The 20,836-nt window shown below is 38.8% G+C and overlaps 1 protein-coding gene across 3 annotated transcripts in view; it reads left to right on the top strand.

The window, feature by feature from the left end:
• Positions 1-18,120: 18,120 nt before the first annotated feature.
• LOC138070108 (cytochrome P450 2C21-like) overlaps positions 18,121-20,836 on the top strand; it is a 49,675-nt gene continuing 46,959 nt past the window's right edge. For 2 of the 3 annotated variants that reach the window (XM_068961191.1, XM_068961190.1), the window contains exon 1: positions 18,121-18,296. In XM_068961191.1, coding sequence (XP_068817292.1) covers positions 18,125-18,296 — 172 coding nt within the window. In that variant the 5' untranslated portion in view covers positions 18,121-18,124. The remainder of the gene's footprint in view (positions 18,297-20,836) is intronic. The other variant, XM_068961189.1, reaches the window with a different exon arrangement.

The following is a 20,836-nucleotide window of genomic DNA, read 5'->3' as shown; positions in this document are numbered from 1 at the left end:
AAAAGGTTGGAGAAGACCCTAAATTTTCACCTCTGGCAAACCTGGAGGTTCTGAAGCAGGAAGTGAAGGATACAGCAAAACTATAAAGTGTCTGGATGCATGTTGAAAGCATGCTCCAACATATATATATAAAGTGTCTTGCAGATAGTAGTAGCTATTTTTGTTTCTAAAACTAGTAAGTAAATATCTGTCCAATTATTAGATGAGCACTAAGCTAATTGAGTAGTCTTTAGTGGACATATATGACAAAGAATAGAAACTTTATGTGAGTTCCAAGGAGCTGCTGAACAAAAATAAAGGAAGGGAACTGTTAAGCATGTCCTCCTTAGGTCCTGAGAGTATTGCACCTGAGAATGCAATAGAAGTACACTGCTCGTGGCAAAGTAGAGTGGCCTGAGAACTGGCTACGAGGTTAATTAAAAAAATGAATTGAAAAGAATTAATTGTACTGCTTTGTGCTAAGATCAAATAATTAAATAATGATACGGATAAAAGAAATATTTTAAATAAGCTAACCATTCCCCACAATTATCTAGGGCTGAATCTAATGAATAATGTGAAACACTTCAATACTTCAAATTTCACAATGTTGCTGGGAGAAATTATACCCAAATATAGAGTTATACCATGTTCATAAATTTAGAAAAATCAATATTAAGTGTCAGTTCTGTCAATGTAGAGATTCAATGAATTCTTAGTAAATATCAGAGGTTCTGAATTGATCAATTGACCTAAAATTTGTGTGGAAATACAAAGAAGCTAATATAATCAAGAAGAAGGAAGAATAAAGGTAGAAGACTTACACCAGATATGAGGACTTAGTTTAAAGCTATAATAATTAGGACAATATGGTATTGGCACAAGAATAACAGCTTGAAATACACTAGAATAGGAAAAACTTCAGGAACAGACTCACACCTATATGGCCATGTGATAGTGCTATTTAATTAGCATGGAAAGAATAATCTTAGTGCTAGATGAAATTAATATTGGGAAAAAATCAACTTGTTCCTTACAAGTTGCTTACAAACACTTATTTGAGATGGATCATGGACATAAGTATGAAAAACAGAAGTATAAAGCCTCTGCTGTGAAACATAAGAGAAAGTCATTATGACTTTGAACTTGACAAAGTTTTAAGAAAATAGAACAAAAAAAGCACTAATTACAAGAGATCAACAAATTGGTCTTTATTTAAATTAATTTTAAAATTCCTCTTCTTCAAAAGATATCATTTAATATCATCAAAAAGCTAGCCAGAATCTGGGAGAAATATTTGCACTGAATAAATCTGATGAAGGACTTACATCCAGATTACATCAGTAAAATGAAAGACTTCCATTCAGATATTTTTTTAGATGGGCAAAATGTCTGAACAAATTCTTCACAGAAAAGAATATCCATATGGTCAATAAATATGAAAAAAAGGTACTCAATATTTTTAGTTATGTGGGAAATAAAAATTAAAATTACAATGGACTACTACTAGTATGTACCTACCAGAATTTTTTAAAAGTCCTGAAAATTCCAAGTATTCATGAGGAAGTGGTTCTACTAGACCTACCATACATTTTGGTGGGAGGACAAACTGTTTCAAAACCTTGAAATGTTTAACCATATGTTCTAAAGCTAGACATCAGCCTTCTCCTGGAGCCTGAGGACTTTAAGCTGTATATCCTTGAAAAATGTCAGCCTGTATCTAAGATCACACATGGGAAAAAGTGTTCACAATAGCTTTATATTGGCTTCAAACTGGAATCAACTCACTATCTATTAGCATAATAGTGGGTAAATATAACACATCACATTCATGGAATAGGGTACTGCCATCAATAAAAAAAGACAATCCTGTGCAACTTGTGGAAACATGGAAGAATCTCCAAGATGAAGTTAAATGAAAGTGTCCAGACACCAAAAAGTATATTCTGTAAGATTCTGTTTCTGTCTAGCATAGGCAGAGCTAACCTTCATTGAGAGGAGTCAGAAAAATGATTTATTGTCTGGGGTAGAGAGACTGGAAAAGGAAGTGAGAGAGCCTCCTGTGGTATAGGACCATGTTCTAGATTTTGATGTAGATGGTGCTTAGGAAGGTGTACACATATGTAAAAATTTACCAAAGTGTACACTTAAGGTTAATACACTTTATTGCATATATTTTATATTAATATTTTATCAAGGGAAAAAATTTTAAAAATAGACATAAAAAACAAGATGCACATGAAAGTGTGAGGATAAAAATTAGATAATAGAAAGAAAAACCTGTTAAATCTATGCATTGGAATTATCTGAAAATAGCAAGTATGATGAAAAATTATGGAAATGAAAAGAGAGAGAATGCTAGAATAAAAAGCAGAAAAGAATATATTTAAGGTGCAATGTAATGGTTTTATATGAATACATTGTGAATTATTACCACAATTATTTCATAATTATCATTGACATTAAAGCAGGTATGAGGAGATGCCTATCTATGGTTTTTTATTGCATTTCCCTGGTAACTAGAGATGTTGAGCATCTTTTAACAAACCTGTTAGCCATTTGGAAACTTTCTTTGGAAAAATGTCTGTTCAGATCATCTGCCCATTTTTAAAAAACTTTTTTATTTTGAATTGGGTTATAACTGATTAACTATGTTGTGCTAGTTTCAGGTGAACAGTGAAGAGACTCAGTCATACATATATGTGTACCCATTCTCCCCTAAATACCCCTCCCATCCAGGCTGCCACAAAACATTGATCAGAGTTCCACATGTTATACAGGAGGCCGTTGCTGGTTATCTATCTTAAATATAGCAGTGTGTACATGTCCAACCTAAACTCTCTAACCATCCCTTTCCCCTGGCAACCATAAGTACCTACTCTGTAAGTCTCTGTTTTGCAAGTAATTTCATTCATATAATTTCTTTTTAGATTCCACATATAAGAACATCTGTCCATTTAAAAAACTGAGTATTTTTAAAAATTGTGTTATATGAGTTCTTTTTCTTTTTTCTTTCTCTATTCTTTATGGATATATGGAAAAGTTTTTTATTTATTTACACATTTAAGCATCAGTTCAGTTCAGTTCATTTCAGTAGCTCAGTCGTGTCCGACTCTTTGCGACCCCATGAATCACAGCACGCCATGCCTTGCTGTCCATCACCATCTCCCCGAGTTCACTCAGACTCACGTCCATTGAGTCAGTGATACCATCCAGCCATCTCATCCTCGGTCGTCCCCTTCTCCTCCTGCCCCCAATCCCTGCCAGCATCAGAGTCTTTTCCAATGAGTCAACTCTTCGCATGAGGTGGCCAAAGTACTGCAGTTTCAGCTTCAGCATCATTCCTTCCAAAGAAATCCCAGGGCTGATCTCCTTCAGAATGGACTGGTTGGATCTCCTTGCAGTCCAAGGGACTCTCAAGAGTCTTCTCCAACACCACAGTTCAAAAGCATCAATTCTTTGGCGCTCAGCCTTCTTCACAGTCCAACTCTCACATCCATACATGACCACAGGAAAAACCATAGCCTTGACTAGGCGGACCTTAGTCGGCAAAGTAATGTCTCTGCTTTTGAATATACTGTCTACGTTGGTCATAACTTTTCTTCCAAGGAGTAAGCGTCTTCTAATTTCATGGCTGCAGTCACCATCTGCAGTGATTTTGGAGCCCCCCCCCCCCCCCCAAATAAAGTCTGACACTGTTTCCACTGTTTCCCCGTCTATTTCCCATGAAGTGATGGGACCAGATGCCATGATCTTTGTTTTGTGAATGTTGAGCTTTAAGCCAACTTTTTCGTTCTCCTCTTTCACTTTCATCAAGAGGCTTTTTAGTTCCTCTTCACTCTCTGCCGTAAGGGTGGTGTCATCTGCATATCTGAGGTTATTGATATTTCTCCCAGCAATCTTGATTCCAGCTTGTGTTTCTTCCAGTCCAGCGTTTCTCATGATGTACTCTGCATAGAAGTTAAACAAGCAGTGTGACAATATACAGCCTTCACGTACTCCTTTTCCTATTTGGAACCAGTCTATTGTTGCATGTCCAGTTCTAACTGTTGCTTCCTGACATGCATACAGATTTCTCAAGACATTTAAGCATAGTTGATTTATAATATATGTTTCACATGTGCAGTATAATGATTTAGTATTTTGTAGAGTATACTCCCTTAAAAGTTGTAACAGAGTAGTGGCTATAATTCCCTGTGCTATACATATATTTTTGTTGCTTATCTATTTTATAGATAGTAGTTTGTAACTTTTAACCTCACCTTGAGTGAGTGGATGAGTAAGTGAAGTTGCTCAGTCGTGTCGACTCTTTGTGACCCCATGGACTGTAGCCTACCAGGCTCCTCCCTCCACGGGATTCTCCAGGCAAGAGTACTGGAGTGGGTTACCATTTCCTTCTCCAGGGGATCTTCCCGACCCAGGGATTGAACCTGGGTCTCCCGCATTTCAGGCAGATGCTCACCTTAATTGACTTTTAATTCTGGGCATGAGGTTAAGAGTTACAAACTACTATCTACAAAATAGATAAGCAACAAAAATATATTATATAGCACAGGGAATTATAGCCACTACTTTACTTTTAAGGGAGTATACTCTACAAAATACTAAATCATCATACTGCACATGTGAAACATATATTATAAACCAACTATGCTTAAATGTGCAAATAAATAAAAACTTTTTCATATATCCATAAAGAATAGAGAAAGAAAGAAAGAAAAAGAACTCATACAACTCAATTTTAAAAAATACTCCGTTTTTTAAATGGGCAGATGTTCTTATATATGGAATCTAAAAAGAAATGATATGAATGAAATTACTTACAAAACAGAGACTCTTTTGGCAACCACTAGCTTGGTATGAGGAGAAGGCAATGGCACCCCACTCCAGTATTCTTGCCTGGAAAATCCCATGGACAGAGGAGCCTGGTAGGCTGCAGGCCATGGGATCGCTCAGAGTCAGGCACGACTGAACGACTTCACTTTCAGTTTTCACTTTCATGCATTGAAGAAGAAAATGGCAACCCACTCCAGTGTTCTTGCCTGGAGAATCCCAGGGACAGGAGCCTAGTGGGCTGCCATTTATGGGGTTGCACAGAGTCAAACACGACTGAAGCTACTTAGCAGGAGCAGCTTGGTATATCTCGACAGGGCCGCCCCTCCTGACATTGAACGTGGAGTAGCTCCTCTCGGCCATCCTGCCCCTGTGCAGCCACTGCTCCTTGGACGTGCGGTTGCTCCTCTCGACTGTCGCCCCTGACTTTCGGTGTGGGGTAGCTCCTCTAGGCTGCTCCTGTGCCGTTGCAGCCTGGCACTCTCGGTCGCCACACCTGACCTTGGGCGAGGGGTAGCTCCTTTTGGCCACGCTTCTGTAGGGTCTGTTGGAGCCGGCAGGAGCAGCTGCTGCGCTTTTCTGGAGCAGCCATGAAGAGAGACCCCATGTCCAAGGTAAGAGAAACCCAAGTAGACGGTAGGTGTTGTGAGAGGGCAGACACACTGAAACCATAATCACAGAAAACTAGCTAATCTGATCACATGGACCACAGCCTTGTCTAACTCAATGAAACAGCCATGCCATGTGGGGCCACCCAGGATGGGTGTGTCATAGTGGAGAGGTCTGACAGAATGTGGTCCACTGGACAAGGAAATGGCAAACCATTTCAGTATTCTTGCCTTGAGAACCCAATGAACAGTATGAAAAGACAAAATGATAAGACACTTAAAGAGGAACTCCCTGGGTCAGTAGGTGCCCAATATGCTACTGGAGATCAGTAGAGAAATAACTCCAGAAAGAATGAAGGGGTGGAGCCAAAGCAAAAACAATAGCCAGTTGTGGATGTGACTGGTGATAGAAGCAAGGTCAGATGCTTTAAAGAGCAATATTGCATGGGAACCTGGAATGTCAGGTCCATGAATCAAGGCAAATTGGAAGTAGCTAAACAGGAGATGGCAAGAGTGAACATCAACATTCTAGGAATCAGTGAACTAAAATGGACTGGAACGGGTGAATTTAACTCAGATGACCACTATATCTACTATTGTGGGCAGGAATTCCTTAGAAGAAATGGAGTAGCCATCATGGTCAACAAAAGAGTCCAAAATGCAGTACTTGGATGCAAGCTCAAAAACTACAGAATGATCTCTGTTTGTTTCCAAGGCAAATCATTCAATATCATGGTAATCCAAGCCGATGCCCCAAGCAGTAACAGTGAAGAAGCTGAAGTTGAACGGTTCTATGAAGACCCACAAGACCTTTTAGAAGTAATACCCCAAAAAGATGTCCTTTTCATTATAGGGGACTGGAATGCAAAAGTAGGAAGTCAAGAAACACCTGGAGTAACAGGCAAATTTGGCCTTGGAGTACAGAATGAAACAGGGCAAAGGTTAATAGAGTACTTCCAAGAGAACGCACTGGTCATAGCAAACACCCTCTTCCAACAACACAAGAGAAGACTCTACACATGGACATCACCTGATGGTCAACACCAAAATCAGATTGATTATATTCTTTGCAGCCAAAGATGGAGAAGCTCTATATAGTCAACAAAAACAAGACCAGGAGCTGACTGTGGCCCAGACCATGAACTCCTTATTGCCAAATTCAGACTTAAATTGAAGAAAGTAGGGTAAACCGCTAGACCATTCAGGTATAACCCAAATCAAATCCCTTATGATTATACAGTGGAAATGAGAAATAGATTTAAGAGGCTAGACCTGATAGACAGAGTGCCTGATGAACTATGGACGGAGGTTCATGACACTGTACAGGAGAAGGGATCAAGACCATCTCCATGGAAAAGAAACGCAAAAAAGCAAAATGGCTGTCTGAGGAGGCCTTACAAATAGCTGTGAAAAGAAGAGAATTGAAAAGCACAGGAGAAAAGGAACGGTATAAGCATCTGAATGCAGAATTCCTAGCAAGGAGAGAAAAGAAAGCCTTCCTCAGTGATCAATGCAAAGAAATAGAGGGAAACAACAGAATGGGAAAGACTAGAGATCTCTTCAAGAAAATTAGAGATACCAAGGGAACATTTCATGCAAAAATGGGCTCAATAAAGGACAGAAATGGTATAGCTCTAACAGAAGCAGAAGATATTAAGAAGAGGTGGCAAGAATACACAGAAGAACTGTACAAAAAAGAGCTTCACGACCCAGATAATCACGATGGTGCGATCACTCACCTAGAGTCAGACATCCTGGAATGTGAAGTCAAGTTGGCCTTAGAAAGCATCACTACAAACAAAGATAATGGAGGTGATGGAATTCCAGTTGAGCTATTTCAAATCCTGAACGATGATGCTGTGACAGTGCTGCACTCAATATGCCAGCAAATTTGGAAAACTCTCAGTGGGCACAGGACTGGAAAAGGGATTGGATTGGATTGGATTTCATTCCAATCCCAAAGAAAGGCAACACCAAAGAATGCTCAGACTACCACACAATTGTACTCATCTCACATGCTAGTAAGTCAGTCAGTTGAGTGCTCACTCGTGTCTGACTCTTTGAGACCCTATGAATTGCAGCATACCAGGCCTCCCTGTCCATCACCAACTCCCGGAGTTCACTCAAAGTCACGTCCATCGAGTCAGTGATGCCATCCAGCATCTCATCCTCTGTCGTCCCCTTCTCCTCCTGCCACCAATCCCTCCTAGCATCAGGGTCTTTTCTAATGAGTCAGCTCTTCATGAGGTGGCCAAAGTACTGGAGTTTCAGCTTTAGCATCATTCCTTCCAAAGAACACCTAAGACTGATCTCCTTCACAATGGACTGGCTGGATCTTCTTGCAGTCCAAGGGACTCTCAAGAGTCTTCTCCAACACCACAGTTCAAAAGCATCCATTTTTTGGTGCTCAGCCTTCTTCACAGTCAAACTCTTACATCCATACGTGACCACAGGAAAAACCATACCCTTGACTAGACAGACGTTTGTTTGCAAAATAATTTCTCTGCTTTTGAAGACGCTATCTAGGTTGGTCATAACTTTCCTTCGAAGGAGTAAGCATCTTTTAACTTCATAGCTGCAATCACCATCTGCAGTGATTTTGGAGCCCTAAACAATAAAGTCTCACACTGTTTCCACTGTTTCCCCATCTATTTGCCATGAAGGGATTGGACCAGATGCCATGAAGTGATGGGTCCAGATGCCATGATCTTCGTTTTCCAAATGTAGAGCTTTAAGCCAACTTTTTCACTCTCCTCTTTCACTTTCATCAAGAGGCTTTTTAGCTCCTCTTCACTTTCTGCCCTAAGGGTGGTGTCATCTGCATATCTGAGGTTATTGATATTTCTCCCAGCAATCTTAATTCCAGCTTGTGCTTCTTCCAGCCCAGCATTTCTCATGATGTATTCTGCATAGAAGTTAAATAAGTAGGGTGACAATGTACAGCCTTGATGTACTCCTTTTCCTATTTGGAACAAGTCTGTTGTTCCATGTCCAGTTCTAACTGTTGCTTCCTGACCTGCATATAGGTTTCTCAAGAGGCAGGTCATGGTCTGGTATTCCCATCTCTTTCAGATTTTTCCACAGTTTATTGTGATCCACACAGTGAAAGGCTTTGGCATAGTCAAGAAAGCAGAAATAGATGTTTTTCTGGAACTCTCTTGCTTTTTCCAAGACCAGGGGATGTTGGCAATTTGATCTCTGGTTCCTCTGCCTTTTCTAAAACCAGCTTGAACATCTGGAAGTTCACAGTTCAAGAATTGCTGAAGCCTGGCTTGGAGAATTTTGAGCATTACTTTACTAGCATGTGAGATGAGTGCAATTGCGGTAGTTTGAGCATTCTTTGGCATTGCCTTTCTTTGGTATTGGAATGAAAACAGACCTTTTCCAGTCCTGTGGCCATTGCTGAGTTTTCCAAATTTGCTGGCATATTGAGTGCAGCACTTTCACAGCATCATCTTTCAGGATTTGAAATAGCTCAACTGGAATTCCATCACCTCCACTAGCTTTGTTTGTAGTGATGCTTTCTAAGGCCCACTTGACTTCACATTCCAGGATGTCTGGCTCTAGATGAGTGATCACATCATCGTGATTATCTGGGTCATGAAGATCTTTTTTGTACAGTTCTTCCATGTATTCTTGCCGCTTCTTCTTAATATCTTCTGCTTCTGTTAGGTCCATATCATTTCTGTCCTTTATCAAGCCCATCTTTGCATGAAATGTTCCCTTGGTATCTCTAATTTTTTTGAAGAGATCTCTAGTCTTTCCCATTCTGTTCTTTTCCTCTATTTCTTTGCATTGATCTCTGAAGAAGGCTTTCTTATCTCTTCTTATTATTCTCTGGAACTCTGCATTCAGATGCTTATATCCTTCCTTTTCTCCTTTGTTTTTTGCCTCTCTTCTTTTCACAGTTATATGTAAGGCCTTCCCAGACAGCCATTTTGCTTTTGTGCATTTCTTTTCCATGAGGATGGTCTTGATCCCTGTCTCCTGTACAATGTCACAAACCTCATTCCATAGTTCATCAGGGACTCTATCTATCAGATCTAGGCCCTTAAGTCTATTTCTCACTTCCACTGTATAATCAAAAGGGATTTGATTTAGGTCATACCTGAATGGTCTAGCTGTTTTCCCTACTTTCTTCAATTTCAGTCTGAATTTGGTAATAAAGAGTTCATGATCTGAGCCACAGTCAGCTCCTGGTCTTGTTTTTGTTGCCAAGTGCTGCAAGATATGAGTTATGGGTGCATGTGGAAGCACTGAGTCTGAGGAAAGGGGCATGCTGTCTCTTCAGCTCAGGCCACTGGTACCAAAACACTGACAAACTATGTGGGCCTTCATGAACACTGCTGGGGTTTCCCAGTGACTGCAAGGATAATAGGCATCTTCAGTTTTGTCTAAAAACACAGTGGCTAGGGAACAGGACAGGCATTAATGGTAGCCAGAGAAAGTGGTGGACACAAACTCAGCAGCATGAGTCAGCTACAGGTCTTATGTTGGAGCAGAAGCCCGGTGCAGACATATCTATCTATCTACCTATCTATCTATCTATCTATCTATCTATCTATCTATCTATCTAGCAAGAATCAGGCCAATTAAGGGCTCACTGGCAGTTGCAGGGCTCCTGGCTGTTGGCAAATTCTCCCACAGCTGCAAACTCTCCCTCTAGACGTGCACTACAGTGGAGGCCACACACAGCGCTCAGGCTGGAGTCTCAGCCAGAGGAGTCTAGGCTTGCATCTTACACTCACACGGCCTCAGAAAAAAAGCTGACTTTAGGTGTGGCTCTTGGACTCTCTGGGGACAGACTGGGAAGGGGCTCCAGTAGCCACATCAGCAAATGTGAATACTTGTAGTGCAAAAACTGGTGTCATCTGCAGGAAATGCCAGCTGGCTTGCAAGATCAGTGGTGGAATCTGCTGAGTTTGTCTCTTAAGTAGGTCCCTGTGAACTGCAACGACTTCTGCTGTGTGGCTGCTATTAGTAGTCCCTGCTTTTCTTCTTGTTCCTCACATCTCTATACATCTGAGCTTTGTGAGTCTGGGTAGGGTGAAATCAAAGCAGGACATTTGTACAATGACCCCAAAGGCAGGAGAAGCCTGTTGCCCAGACTTCTCTCCTGCTCCTGGTGAGGGGAACTCTTTCTACCTGGGAGGTTCCCTCACCACACTGAACGTTGCTTACTTGGGGGATGGTGTGATTTTTTTAGCCTTAACTAATGTCTATTCTCTACCTACTCATAAATTAGAGTTCTGGTCAGGGACCTAGAAAGTAGATCCTGTACTCAAATATTCTGACATATTCTTTATTTAGAATTTTGTGGATCACTGAGAGCAAAGGGCAAGAGAGTATGTCTTGTTATTAACATCTCAGTTTCTTTTTGAGCTCTGATTGAGAACGTTATGTGGAAGACTGTCGTTCCCTAAACTTTGATGTCCCTACTATCTGGGGTAACACAGGTTATTACAAACTTTCATAACCTTTCAGCTTTCTCATGTTAATCTACTAGAGAGTGAAAATTTAATAGTATGTGTTTACTAGGTTCAATATTTACAATTTCTTCAGATTCACATGATTAAAAAACTCATATTTGAGAAAGCAAAGACTTTTCAACTGGAAGTTCTGATATTAACCCACTGTGTGATTATGTGTGAAAGTCTTTGCCTCTCTGAGCCATTATCACATTGCTCTTAAAACACAGATATAAGGCATTTTATTAGAGTATTCCTAAGATCTGCCCCAGCTCAACAATTTCTGTGTTTTCTTCCTTCTATGAAGAGTAAAATGGTTAGGCATATGAGACCCTAGGATTTTTGCATAGAAAAAGGGAAGTCACAAGTTTTTCACATAAACAGATTGCTCTGGAGAAATAGAGAGAATAGTTATCATTCAAAAATCTACTCTTCTATGTAGCTTCCATTGATTTTCTACATAAATGATCATATACTCTGCAAATAAAGACAATTCTTTTTGTTTCCCTAAATTATTCCTGTTATTCAGTCACTAAGTCGTGTCGACTCTTTGCAACCCCATGGACTGTAGCATGCCAGGCTTCCCTGTTCTTCACTGTCTCCCAGAGTTTACTCAAATTCATGTGCATTGAGTGATGCTATCGAACCATCTCATCCTCTGCTGCCCTCTTCTCCTTTGGCCTTCCATCTTTCCCAGCATCAGGGTCTTTTTCAAGGAGTCCACTGTTTACTCAGGTGGCCAAATTATTGGAGCTTCTGCTTCAGCATTAGTCCTTCCAATGAATATTCAGCATTGATTTCCTTCAGGATTGACTGGCTTGATTTCCTTGCTGTCCAGGAAACTCTGAAGAGTCTTCTCCAGCATCACAGTTTGGAAGCATTAATTCTTTGGTGCTCAGCCTTCTTTATTGTCTAACTCTAACATCTATACATGACTACTGGAAGAACTACAGCTTGGACTACATGGATCTTTGTCAGCAAAGTTGTGTCTCTGCTTTTTAATAAACTGCTAAGTTTGTCATAGCTTTTCTTCCAAGGTGCAAACGTTTTTTTTTTTTTTTGGTAGTTTCATGGCTGCAGTTTACATGTGCAGTGATTTTGGAACCCAAGAAAATAAAATCTGTCACTGTTTCCACTTTTTCCTCTTCTCTGCCATGAAGTGATGGGACAATATGCCATGATCTCAAATTTTGGAAAGTTGAGTTTTAAGCCAAGTTTTCCCACTCTCTTTTTTCACTTTCATCAAGAAGCTCTTAAATTCCTCCTCACTTTCTGCCATAAGTATGGTGTCATCAGCATATCTGAGGTTGTTGCTATTTCTCCTGGCAATCTTGATTCTAATTTGGGATTAATTTGGCCTGGTATTTTGCATGATGTACCCAGCATAGAAGTTAAATAAACAGGGTGACAATACACAGCCTTTTTGTACTCTTTTCCCAAGTTTGAACCAGTAAGTTGTTCCATGTAATGTTTTAACTGTTGCTTCTTGACCTGTATATAAGTTTCTCAGGACATAGGTAACGTGGTCTGGTATTCCTATCTCCTTAAGAATTTTCCACAGTCTGTTGTGATCCACACAGTCAAAGGCTTTAGGGTAGTCAATGAAGCAGAAGTAGATATTTTTCTGGAATTTCTTGCTTTCACAATGATCCAAAAAATGTCGACAATTTGACCTCTGGTTCCTCTGCCTTTTCTAAACCCAGCTTGTACATCTGAAAGTTCTCAGTTCACACACTGCTTAAGCCAGGTTTGAAGGATTTTGAGCATAACCTTACTAGCATGAGAAATGAGTGCAATTGTTTAGTAGTTTGAACATTCTTTGACACTCTTCTTCTTTGAGATTGGAATAAAAACTGACCTTTTCCAGCCCTGTGGCCACTGCTAAATTTTCCAAATTTGCTGACACATTGAGCGCTACACTGTAACAGCACCATCTTTTAGGATTTGAAATAGTTCAGCAGGAATTCCATCACCTCCACTAACTTTGTTTGTATTAATATTTCCTAAGGCCCACCTGACTTCACATTCCAGGATGTTTGCCTCTAGATTGGTGGCCACATCATCATGGTTATCCAGGTCATTAACCTTTTCTTGTGCAGTTCTGGGTATTCTTGCCACCTCTTCTCAATTTCTTCTTCCTCTGTTAGGTCTTTACAGTTTCTGTTCTTTTTTGTGCCTATCTTTGCATTAAATGTTCCTTTGATATTATCAATTTTCTTGAAGAGATCTCAAGTCTTTCCCATTCTATTGTTTTCATTTACTTTTCTTCATTATTCACTGAAGAAAGCTTTCTTATCTCTCCTTGCTATTCTCTGAAACACTGCCTTCATTTGGGTATATATTTACCTTTCTCCCTTGCTTTTTCACTTCTCTTCTTTCCTCAGCTATTTGTAAATCCTCCTCGGATAACCACTTTGCTTTCTTGTTTTCTATTTCCTTGGGATGGTTTTGGTCACTGCCCCCTGTACAATGTTATAAACCTCTGTCTATTCTTCAGGCACTCTGTCTACCAGATCTAACCCCTTGAATCTATTTGTCTCCTCCTCTGTATAGTTATAAGGGATTTGATTTAGGTCATATCTGAATGTTCTATTGGTTTTCCCTACTTTCTCCAATTTAGCACGAATTTTTGCAATAAGGAGCAATTTTGCAATTAGGATGATCTGAGCCACAATTAGCTCCAGGTCTTTTTTTATTGACTGCATAGAGCTTCTCCATCTTGAACTGCAAAGAATATAATCAATCTTATTTCAATATTGACCATTTGGTATTGTCCATATGTAGAGCCATCCCTTGTGTTGTTGGAAAGGGGTGTTTGCTATGACCAGTCTGTTCTCTTGTCAAAACTCTGTTAGCCTTTGCCCTGTTTCATTTTGTATTCTAAGGCCAAACTTGCCTGATAGTCCAGGTATCTCTTGACTTCCTACTTTTCCATTCCAACCCCCTATCATGAAAAGGACATTTTCTTTTGGTGTTCATTCTATCTTGTAAGTCTTCATAGAACTGGTCAACTTCAGCCTCATTGGCATCAGTGGTTTGGGCATAGATTTGGATTATTGTGAGGTCAAATGGTTTACTTGGAAATGAATGTAGATCATTTTATCATTTAAGATTGCACCCAAGTACTACATTTCAGACTGTTTTATTGATTGTGAGGGCTACTCCATTTCTTCTAAGGGATTCTTAGAACAATTGCCCACAGTAGTGGATATAATGATCATCTGAATCCCAAAAGAATAACAACAACAAAATCAACTCTTCTTCCAGTCAAGAATGTCCTTAGGCAGCACACAATAGGTATGGGGTTGCTTTGAAATCAAATTCGTTGAATCTGTGAATCTGGCTTCCTGAGGTTCTAAAGATTTCAAAGGGACAAACTTTTCTGAACTCTTATTTTTATTTACTCATGATGAAATTACTGACTCAGTAACTTTTAAATCCTAAACGGATTTTCATGCCAAAATGAAGCTGCAAGATATATAACATTTACTCAGCAAATGTACAATGTATTTGACTTGAAACACTTTCCAATGCAGAGTTCACAAGTTACAAAACCAGAGCTGAAGTCTTGTACTATGCGTTAGAAATAGTAATTTGAATGCATCCCTTCAGTTCTGGTTCCCATTCTCCTCATCTGTAAAAGGGATTGAAAGATATATGTTCTATGAGTTGATGATGAGAGTCAAATAATAAGGCAGCCACAAAAGTGCTTTGTAAACTTTCTACAAATAAAAAGTTATTTTTTAGTTAAGGGAAGCCATTTATTTTCTTTAAAAAAACCACTTTAGAATTCTAGACACATTATTTAAAAATCTAATAGTGGCTTTAAAGAAGACTGCTTTTAAATTTGGTTCTTTTGATTTTATTGCATTTAGATGCTAGTTTAAATATGTTGTGTTCTTCTCTGTGGAATATGGACATGGTGGTCTTTCCAGACTGGGTTGTTATTGGATGTGGTTAGTTCCCCAGTATCCACCCTGAGCCATGGTCCTCTGATGCCTCAGAAGCTTTGGAGGGAAGCTCTTGTCTCTGAGAACCTTCTTGCTGACTTCCATGTTGAAAACTAAGTAACACTGGCTGTCTTGATTGAGTTTTATATGTGCACAACTCTTAAGATGGGACTTCTCTCCAGGCAGCTGTTGTTGTAGAACACCAGTTTCTTTTTTAAAGTTATACTTGGCATATGTGGTGTGGCAGATGTCTTAGGTTCCATTCCATCTCTCTGCTTTATTAACTGGGCAGGGAGGTATCAGGTAATTCAGTTAAAACATTTCTGTTCAAAGCATCTTATGAAGATCAAGTGAGCTAACTGGGTGGGAAATATCTGGCACAGAAGAGCCAGTAAAATATTTCCTCAATCAATCTTATCTTGTTGGTTATATGCTAGTTGTATTTTATTATTAAATTCAGCTTCAGAAATATTAGGAAGTATTTTATTAACTACATTGAGCTTCCCAGGTAGTGCTGATGGTAAAGAACCTGCCTGCCAATGCAGGAGATATAAGAGAGGTGGTTTCAATCCCTGGGTTGGGCAGATTTCCTGGAGGAGGGCATGGCAACCCTCTCCAGTATTCTTGCTTGGAGAATCCCATGGACAGAGGAGCCTGGCAGGCTATAGTCCATGGGATCACAAAGAGTCAGACTAGACTGAAGTGACTTAGCATGCATGTATTACCTAAATTAATTAATTAAATGTTAAACTAAATATCTAGATATACTTGAAATAAATGTTATTGATGTACTTGCTAGCAATAAAGGACATTCTAGAACTATTTCCCATACAACTTTTGGGGTAATTTTCATCATTGCTATTGTTTGCACTTGGTTCTTGTACACAGAATTCACTTTTAGTCTTCATATTTATTCGATCCATACTGGTCTTGGGCAGTATATTCAGGAGGTGCTTCTGATAAAAACCCATGCAGTCTTTGTAGGAAATGAGAAGTCATAGTGCCTCACTAGATGATTTTTACCTCATGCTTAATAGACTTCATTCTTTTATATTGTCCTTTTTAGCTGGACTGATCAAGCTTTCTTCATTTCATTTTGCTTTTCTTCTATTAAACGAAAAGATATTTCATTTTAGGTTTATTTTAAACTTTCAGGCAAAATTTTGGTATTGTAATTGCTTGTATCTGTCCATATAATTAAAAATTAGAATTACTAGTGATAGCCTTACTAGAATAAGACAGACCACTCTCTAAATGCTGACAACTTCCTATCCTCTATATCAGCTTGCATATTTTGTTAGAAACATCTAGAATTTTAGCCCTCTTTTCCTTATGAAAAATAACTTGATAATTTCTTTAAGCTTTGCTACCACATTCTCAGTCATTATTTAGACTCAAAAGTTTTGCTTGCCTTTTGTACATCATTAATTTTGTGTCTCACTTTCTCCCCTTTAGGGGATATGTTTTTTATTTTTTTTGGAGTTTTTCCTCAGGTAATTATTTCAGAAATGATTTCAAGATTATAAAACTCTGAATGTTCACATGTCCAAAAGTGTCTATATGTTTCTTACTTACTTTATTTTGGGCTCTGCCACACAGCACAGAACCTTAGTGCCCTGACCAGGGATTGAACCCGTGCTCCCTGCAGTGGAAGCATGGAGTCTTAACCACTAGACCACCAGGGAAGGCCCCCAAATGTCTATACTTTGACCTTATGGTTGAATTGAGTTTATCTGGTATGGAATAACAATTTTGAAAATCATATCCTATTTTGCTTTTGAAGATTTTACTTGACTGTTTTTAATCATTTATAAGCATTGTGTAAGGAAAATTTTATTCTAAATTGAGTCTCATTCTTTTTAACTTCCTTTTTCTCTTTAAAAGTTTTCAGGGTTTTATTTTCCCTTGTTATTCTCATGTTTCACAAGATTTTGGGAGTGTGGGTCTTTTCTTTGTAATCCTGTTTAGAATTTGGTGGATTCTTTGGATTTTTCATTATTGTAGGAAAAATGTATTCAATTTCCTTTGCTTATTATTTTTTGCTTGTTTTTCTCTCTCTTCGAAACTCCTGTGATAAAGTCACTAGGATTTCTATTGATAGAACTATTTCCTATACTACTTAATTTGTTTAATGTTTTCATCATTACTATTTTGTACTCTATCCTCGTGAAAACCCATGTTACTGCTAAATCTTACTGCTGTTTAAAATAAGTGAAAATGGAACTAAATCTATTTTATTACTCAGTGTATCCATTTATTGAAAAATATTTTTTGCCACCACATACTTAATTACCAAGAACTTCTCAGTTTTCTAATAACTTTTTCTTTTTCATGGCTAAATTTATCTGATGATACAGTTATTTTAACTTTTCTGTTTTCACTAAGTTAAGTCCTTCAAGGAATAGTTTTCTGACTTTTAGGTTTGATGCTTATTATGCAATTGGAGGTCCTCAAATATCTTTTGAGTCTTGAAATTTTGTTCATATCTGTGAGTTTCTAGACATTTTCAAACATTTATAGTATTGAATGCTGGAGTGTATTTTTTCACCTAGGTGTGAACATAAAATGTTTGCTCTGGCTATCTGATGCTTATTGGAAATGGGTATGCAAAGAAGCGGGGTGGGTGATATGCAGCCACGGGACCTTCCACTGATGTCTTTGAGTGATTTCTTTCCTTGACTTGTTATTCCTGTTTTCTGTCTACTGTCTGCTGACCAGCATCTCCTCTGGAAGCAAGTGGTGTCAGAACTCCTGGCACAAAAAAAGGGCTCTGTGAGAACTAGTGGGATAGCTCTACTCTTTTCTAAGATAAGACCAGCCCCCTATTCCTTTCTTTATTTGTCCTGCCCCCTTCTTCTGTTTTCACCTGGCCTTTCCATGGATTTTATGAGAAAAAAGCTCTAAGAGAGTGCTTCTTTTTCTGCTTATATGATGAGCAGAGACGTTCTCATCACTTGTTGTGATTGTGAATTCCAGTCCTTTGAAACTCTGATAGCTTCAATTTTACTACTAAAATATGGCCATCTCTGATAAAGTGAATTATTTTTCAGTTGAGATTTCCAGTGAAATTTACATGTTTATCAATACTAATGTAACCTTTTGTTTAAATATCTATTGACAAGCCAAAGTGCACTGATGATAAAGCAATATTTATTTAAAAGTTCAAAGACTTATTGCATGTTTGATGATAAGCTTGCACTTTGTTTGTTTGTTTTTTTCTTTGCACTTAGTTTTTATGAAGTGTTTGGATTCTAAGCTTTCAGCTGCCCTCACACAAAGTGCACCAATGGATCTCTTTGTAATTCTAGTGATCTGTCTTTCTATTTTGATTTTCCTTTTTCTATGGAATCAGAGGCATGGCAAAGGGAAGCTGCCACCTGGGCCCACTCCTCTCCCAATTGTTGGAAATATTCTCCAGATAAATATTAAGAATATCAGCAAATCCATAAGCAAGGCAAGTATGATTACTTTTCTTCCAGTTGTTTGTAATGAGTAAATAAGACTGCCCTATGTCTTGTCCCAGACTCCATAGTCCCAGACACCATGTTTGTTAAAAGTGGTTTTAAAGGGGAGTTCCCACTGGACACCTGGACATGGTTTTATTTATATATTTATTCATTGTTACTTATTTTTATTCATTTATTTTTAATATAAATTTATTTATTTTTGGCTGTGCTCAGTCTTTATTACTATGCACAGGTTTTCTTTAGCTGTGGCGAGCAGAAACTGCACTATAGGTATAGTGTGTGGAATTTTCCTATAGTGACTTCTCTTGTTGCAACAAGAGAAGGCTCTGTGGCTCTTGGGTTCAGTAGTTGCCCCTCACAGTCTCCAGAGTGTTGGCTCAGTAGCTGTGGCATTCAGGCTTTTTCTCTGCAGCATGTGGGGTCTTCCCAGACGAGTGATCAAACCAGTGTCCCTTGCATTGTGAGGTGGATTACTGCTGGATTACCAGCAGAGCCCTATTAATTTATTTTCAATTGAGCTAGAGTTGATTTACAATATTATGTTAATTTCAAGTGAGAATATAGAAAATTTTAGAGATTATGCTCCTTTGAAATTTATTGTAAATTATAGGCTGTATTCCCTGTGAAGTTTATTTGTTTTATACATAGTAGTCTATAGTTTTTAATCCCCTACCCCCTTTTTCCCCCTCCATTCTTCTTGTTTCCCCCTGGTAACCACTAGCTTTTTCTCTATGTATATGAGCCTGTTTATATTCTGTTCAATTCATTAATTTTATTTTTTAATATTCCACATATAAATGATAACATAGAGTATTTGTCTTTCTCTGTCTGACTTACTTCACTAAGTGTAATGCCCTCCAGATTAGTCTATGTTATTGCAAATGGCAAAATTTCACTCTTTTTTATGGTAAAGATGGTAAAGAATCTGCCCCAAATGTTGGAGACCTGGGTTTGATTCCTGGATTGAGAAAGACCCCCTGGAGAATGGAATGGCTACCCACTTCAGTATTTTGCCTGGAGAATTCCATGGACAGAGGAGCCTGGTCGGGTACAGTCTAGGGGGTCGCAAAGAGTCGGATACAGCTTAGTGACTAACACTTTCACTTCACTATGAGGCAGATCCAAAAATATATGCTATGATACATGTGAAAGAGTATACTGCTTATGTTTTCTTCTAGAGTTTTATGGCTTCATTTACATCTTCAACCCTTTTTGAGTTAAGTTTTGTATACAGTATGAGAAAATGTTTGTTTCTGTGTTGTTCATCACTGAGTCGTGTCTGACTCTTTGCGACCCATGGACTGCAGCATGCCAGGATACTCTGTCCTCCACTATCTCTTGAAGTTTGCTCAAACTCATGTCCATTGAGTCAGTGATGTATCTAACCATCTCACCCTCTGCCACCCTGTTCTTCTTTGTCGTCAGTCTTTCCCAGCATGAGGTTCTTTTCCAGTGAGTTGGCTCTTCCAATCAGGTTGCCAAAGTATTGGAGCTTTAGCTTGATCAACAGTCCTTCCAATGAATATTCAGGACTGATTTCCTTTAGGATGGACTGGTTGGATCTCCTTGCAGTCCCAGGGACTCTCAAGAGTCTTCTCCAATACCTCAATTCAAAAGCATCAGTTCTTCAGTGCTCAGCCTTCTTTATGGTTCACCTCTCACATCCATACATGACTACTAGAAACCATAGCTTTGACTATATGGACATTTGTCAGCAAAGTGATGTCTCTGCTTTATGATATGCTGTCTAGATTTGTCATAGCTTTTCTTCCAAGGAGGAAATATTTTTCAATTTCACGGCTGCAGTCACTGTCCACAGTAATTTTGGAACCCAAGAAAATAAAATCTGTCACTGCTTCCACTTTTTCCCTTCTATTTGCCGTGAAATAATGGGATCGGATGCCATGATCTTAGTTTTTTGAATGCTGATTTAAGTCAGCTTTTTCACTTTCCTCTCTCACCCTCCTCAAGGGGTTCTTTAGTTCCTCTTTGACTTTTGCCATTAGACTGGTACCATCTGCATATCTGAGGTTATTGATATTTCTGCTGGTAATCTTGATGCCAGCTTGTGACTCATCCAGCCCAGCATTTCATATGACGTACTCTTCATATAAGTTAAGATATACTCTGCATATAAGCAGGGTGACAATATACAGCCTTGTTGTACTCCTTTCCCAATTTTGAATCAGTCAGTTGTTCCATGTCCAGTTCTAACTGTTGCTTCTTTACCCGCATACAGGTTTCACAGGAGACAGGTAAGGTGGTCTGGTACTCCCATCTCTTTAATAATTTTTCACAGATTTTGTGATCCATACCGTTAAAGGATTTAGTGTAGTCAGTGAAGCACACGTTTGATCTCTGGTTCCTCTGCCTTTTCTAAACCCAGCTTTTGCATCTGGAAGGTCTTGATTCATGTACTGCTGAAGTCTATCTTAAAAGATTTTGAGCATAATATTACTAGCTTGTGAAATATTTTAATGTAATTCTTTTACATGTAGCTGTCTAGTTTTCCTCACATCACTTATTGAAGA

The sequence above is a fragment of the Capricornis sumatraensis genome, chromosome 23 (assembly GCF_032405125.1).
Source record: "Capricornis sumatraensis isolate serow.1 chromosome 23, serow.2, whole genome shotgun sequence".
NCBI lineage: Eukaryota > Metazoa > Chordata > Mammalia > Artiodactyla > Bovidae > Capricornis > Capricornis sumatraensis.
This window is presented reverse-complemented; position numbering and strand designations above follow the sequence as displayed.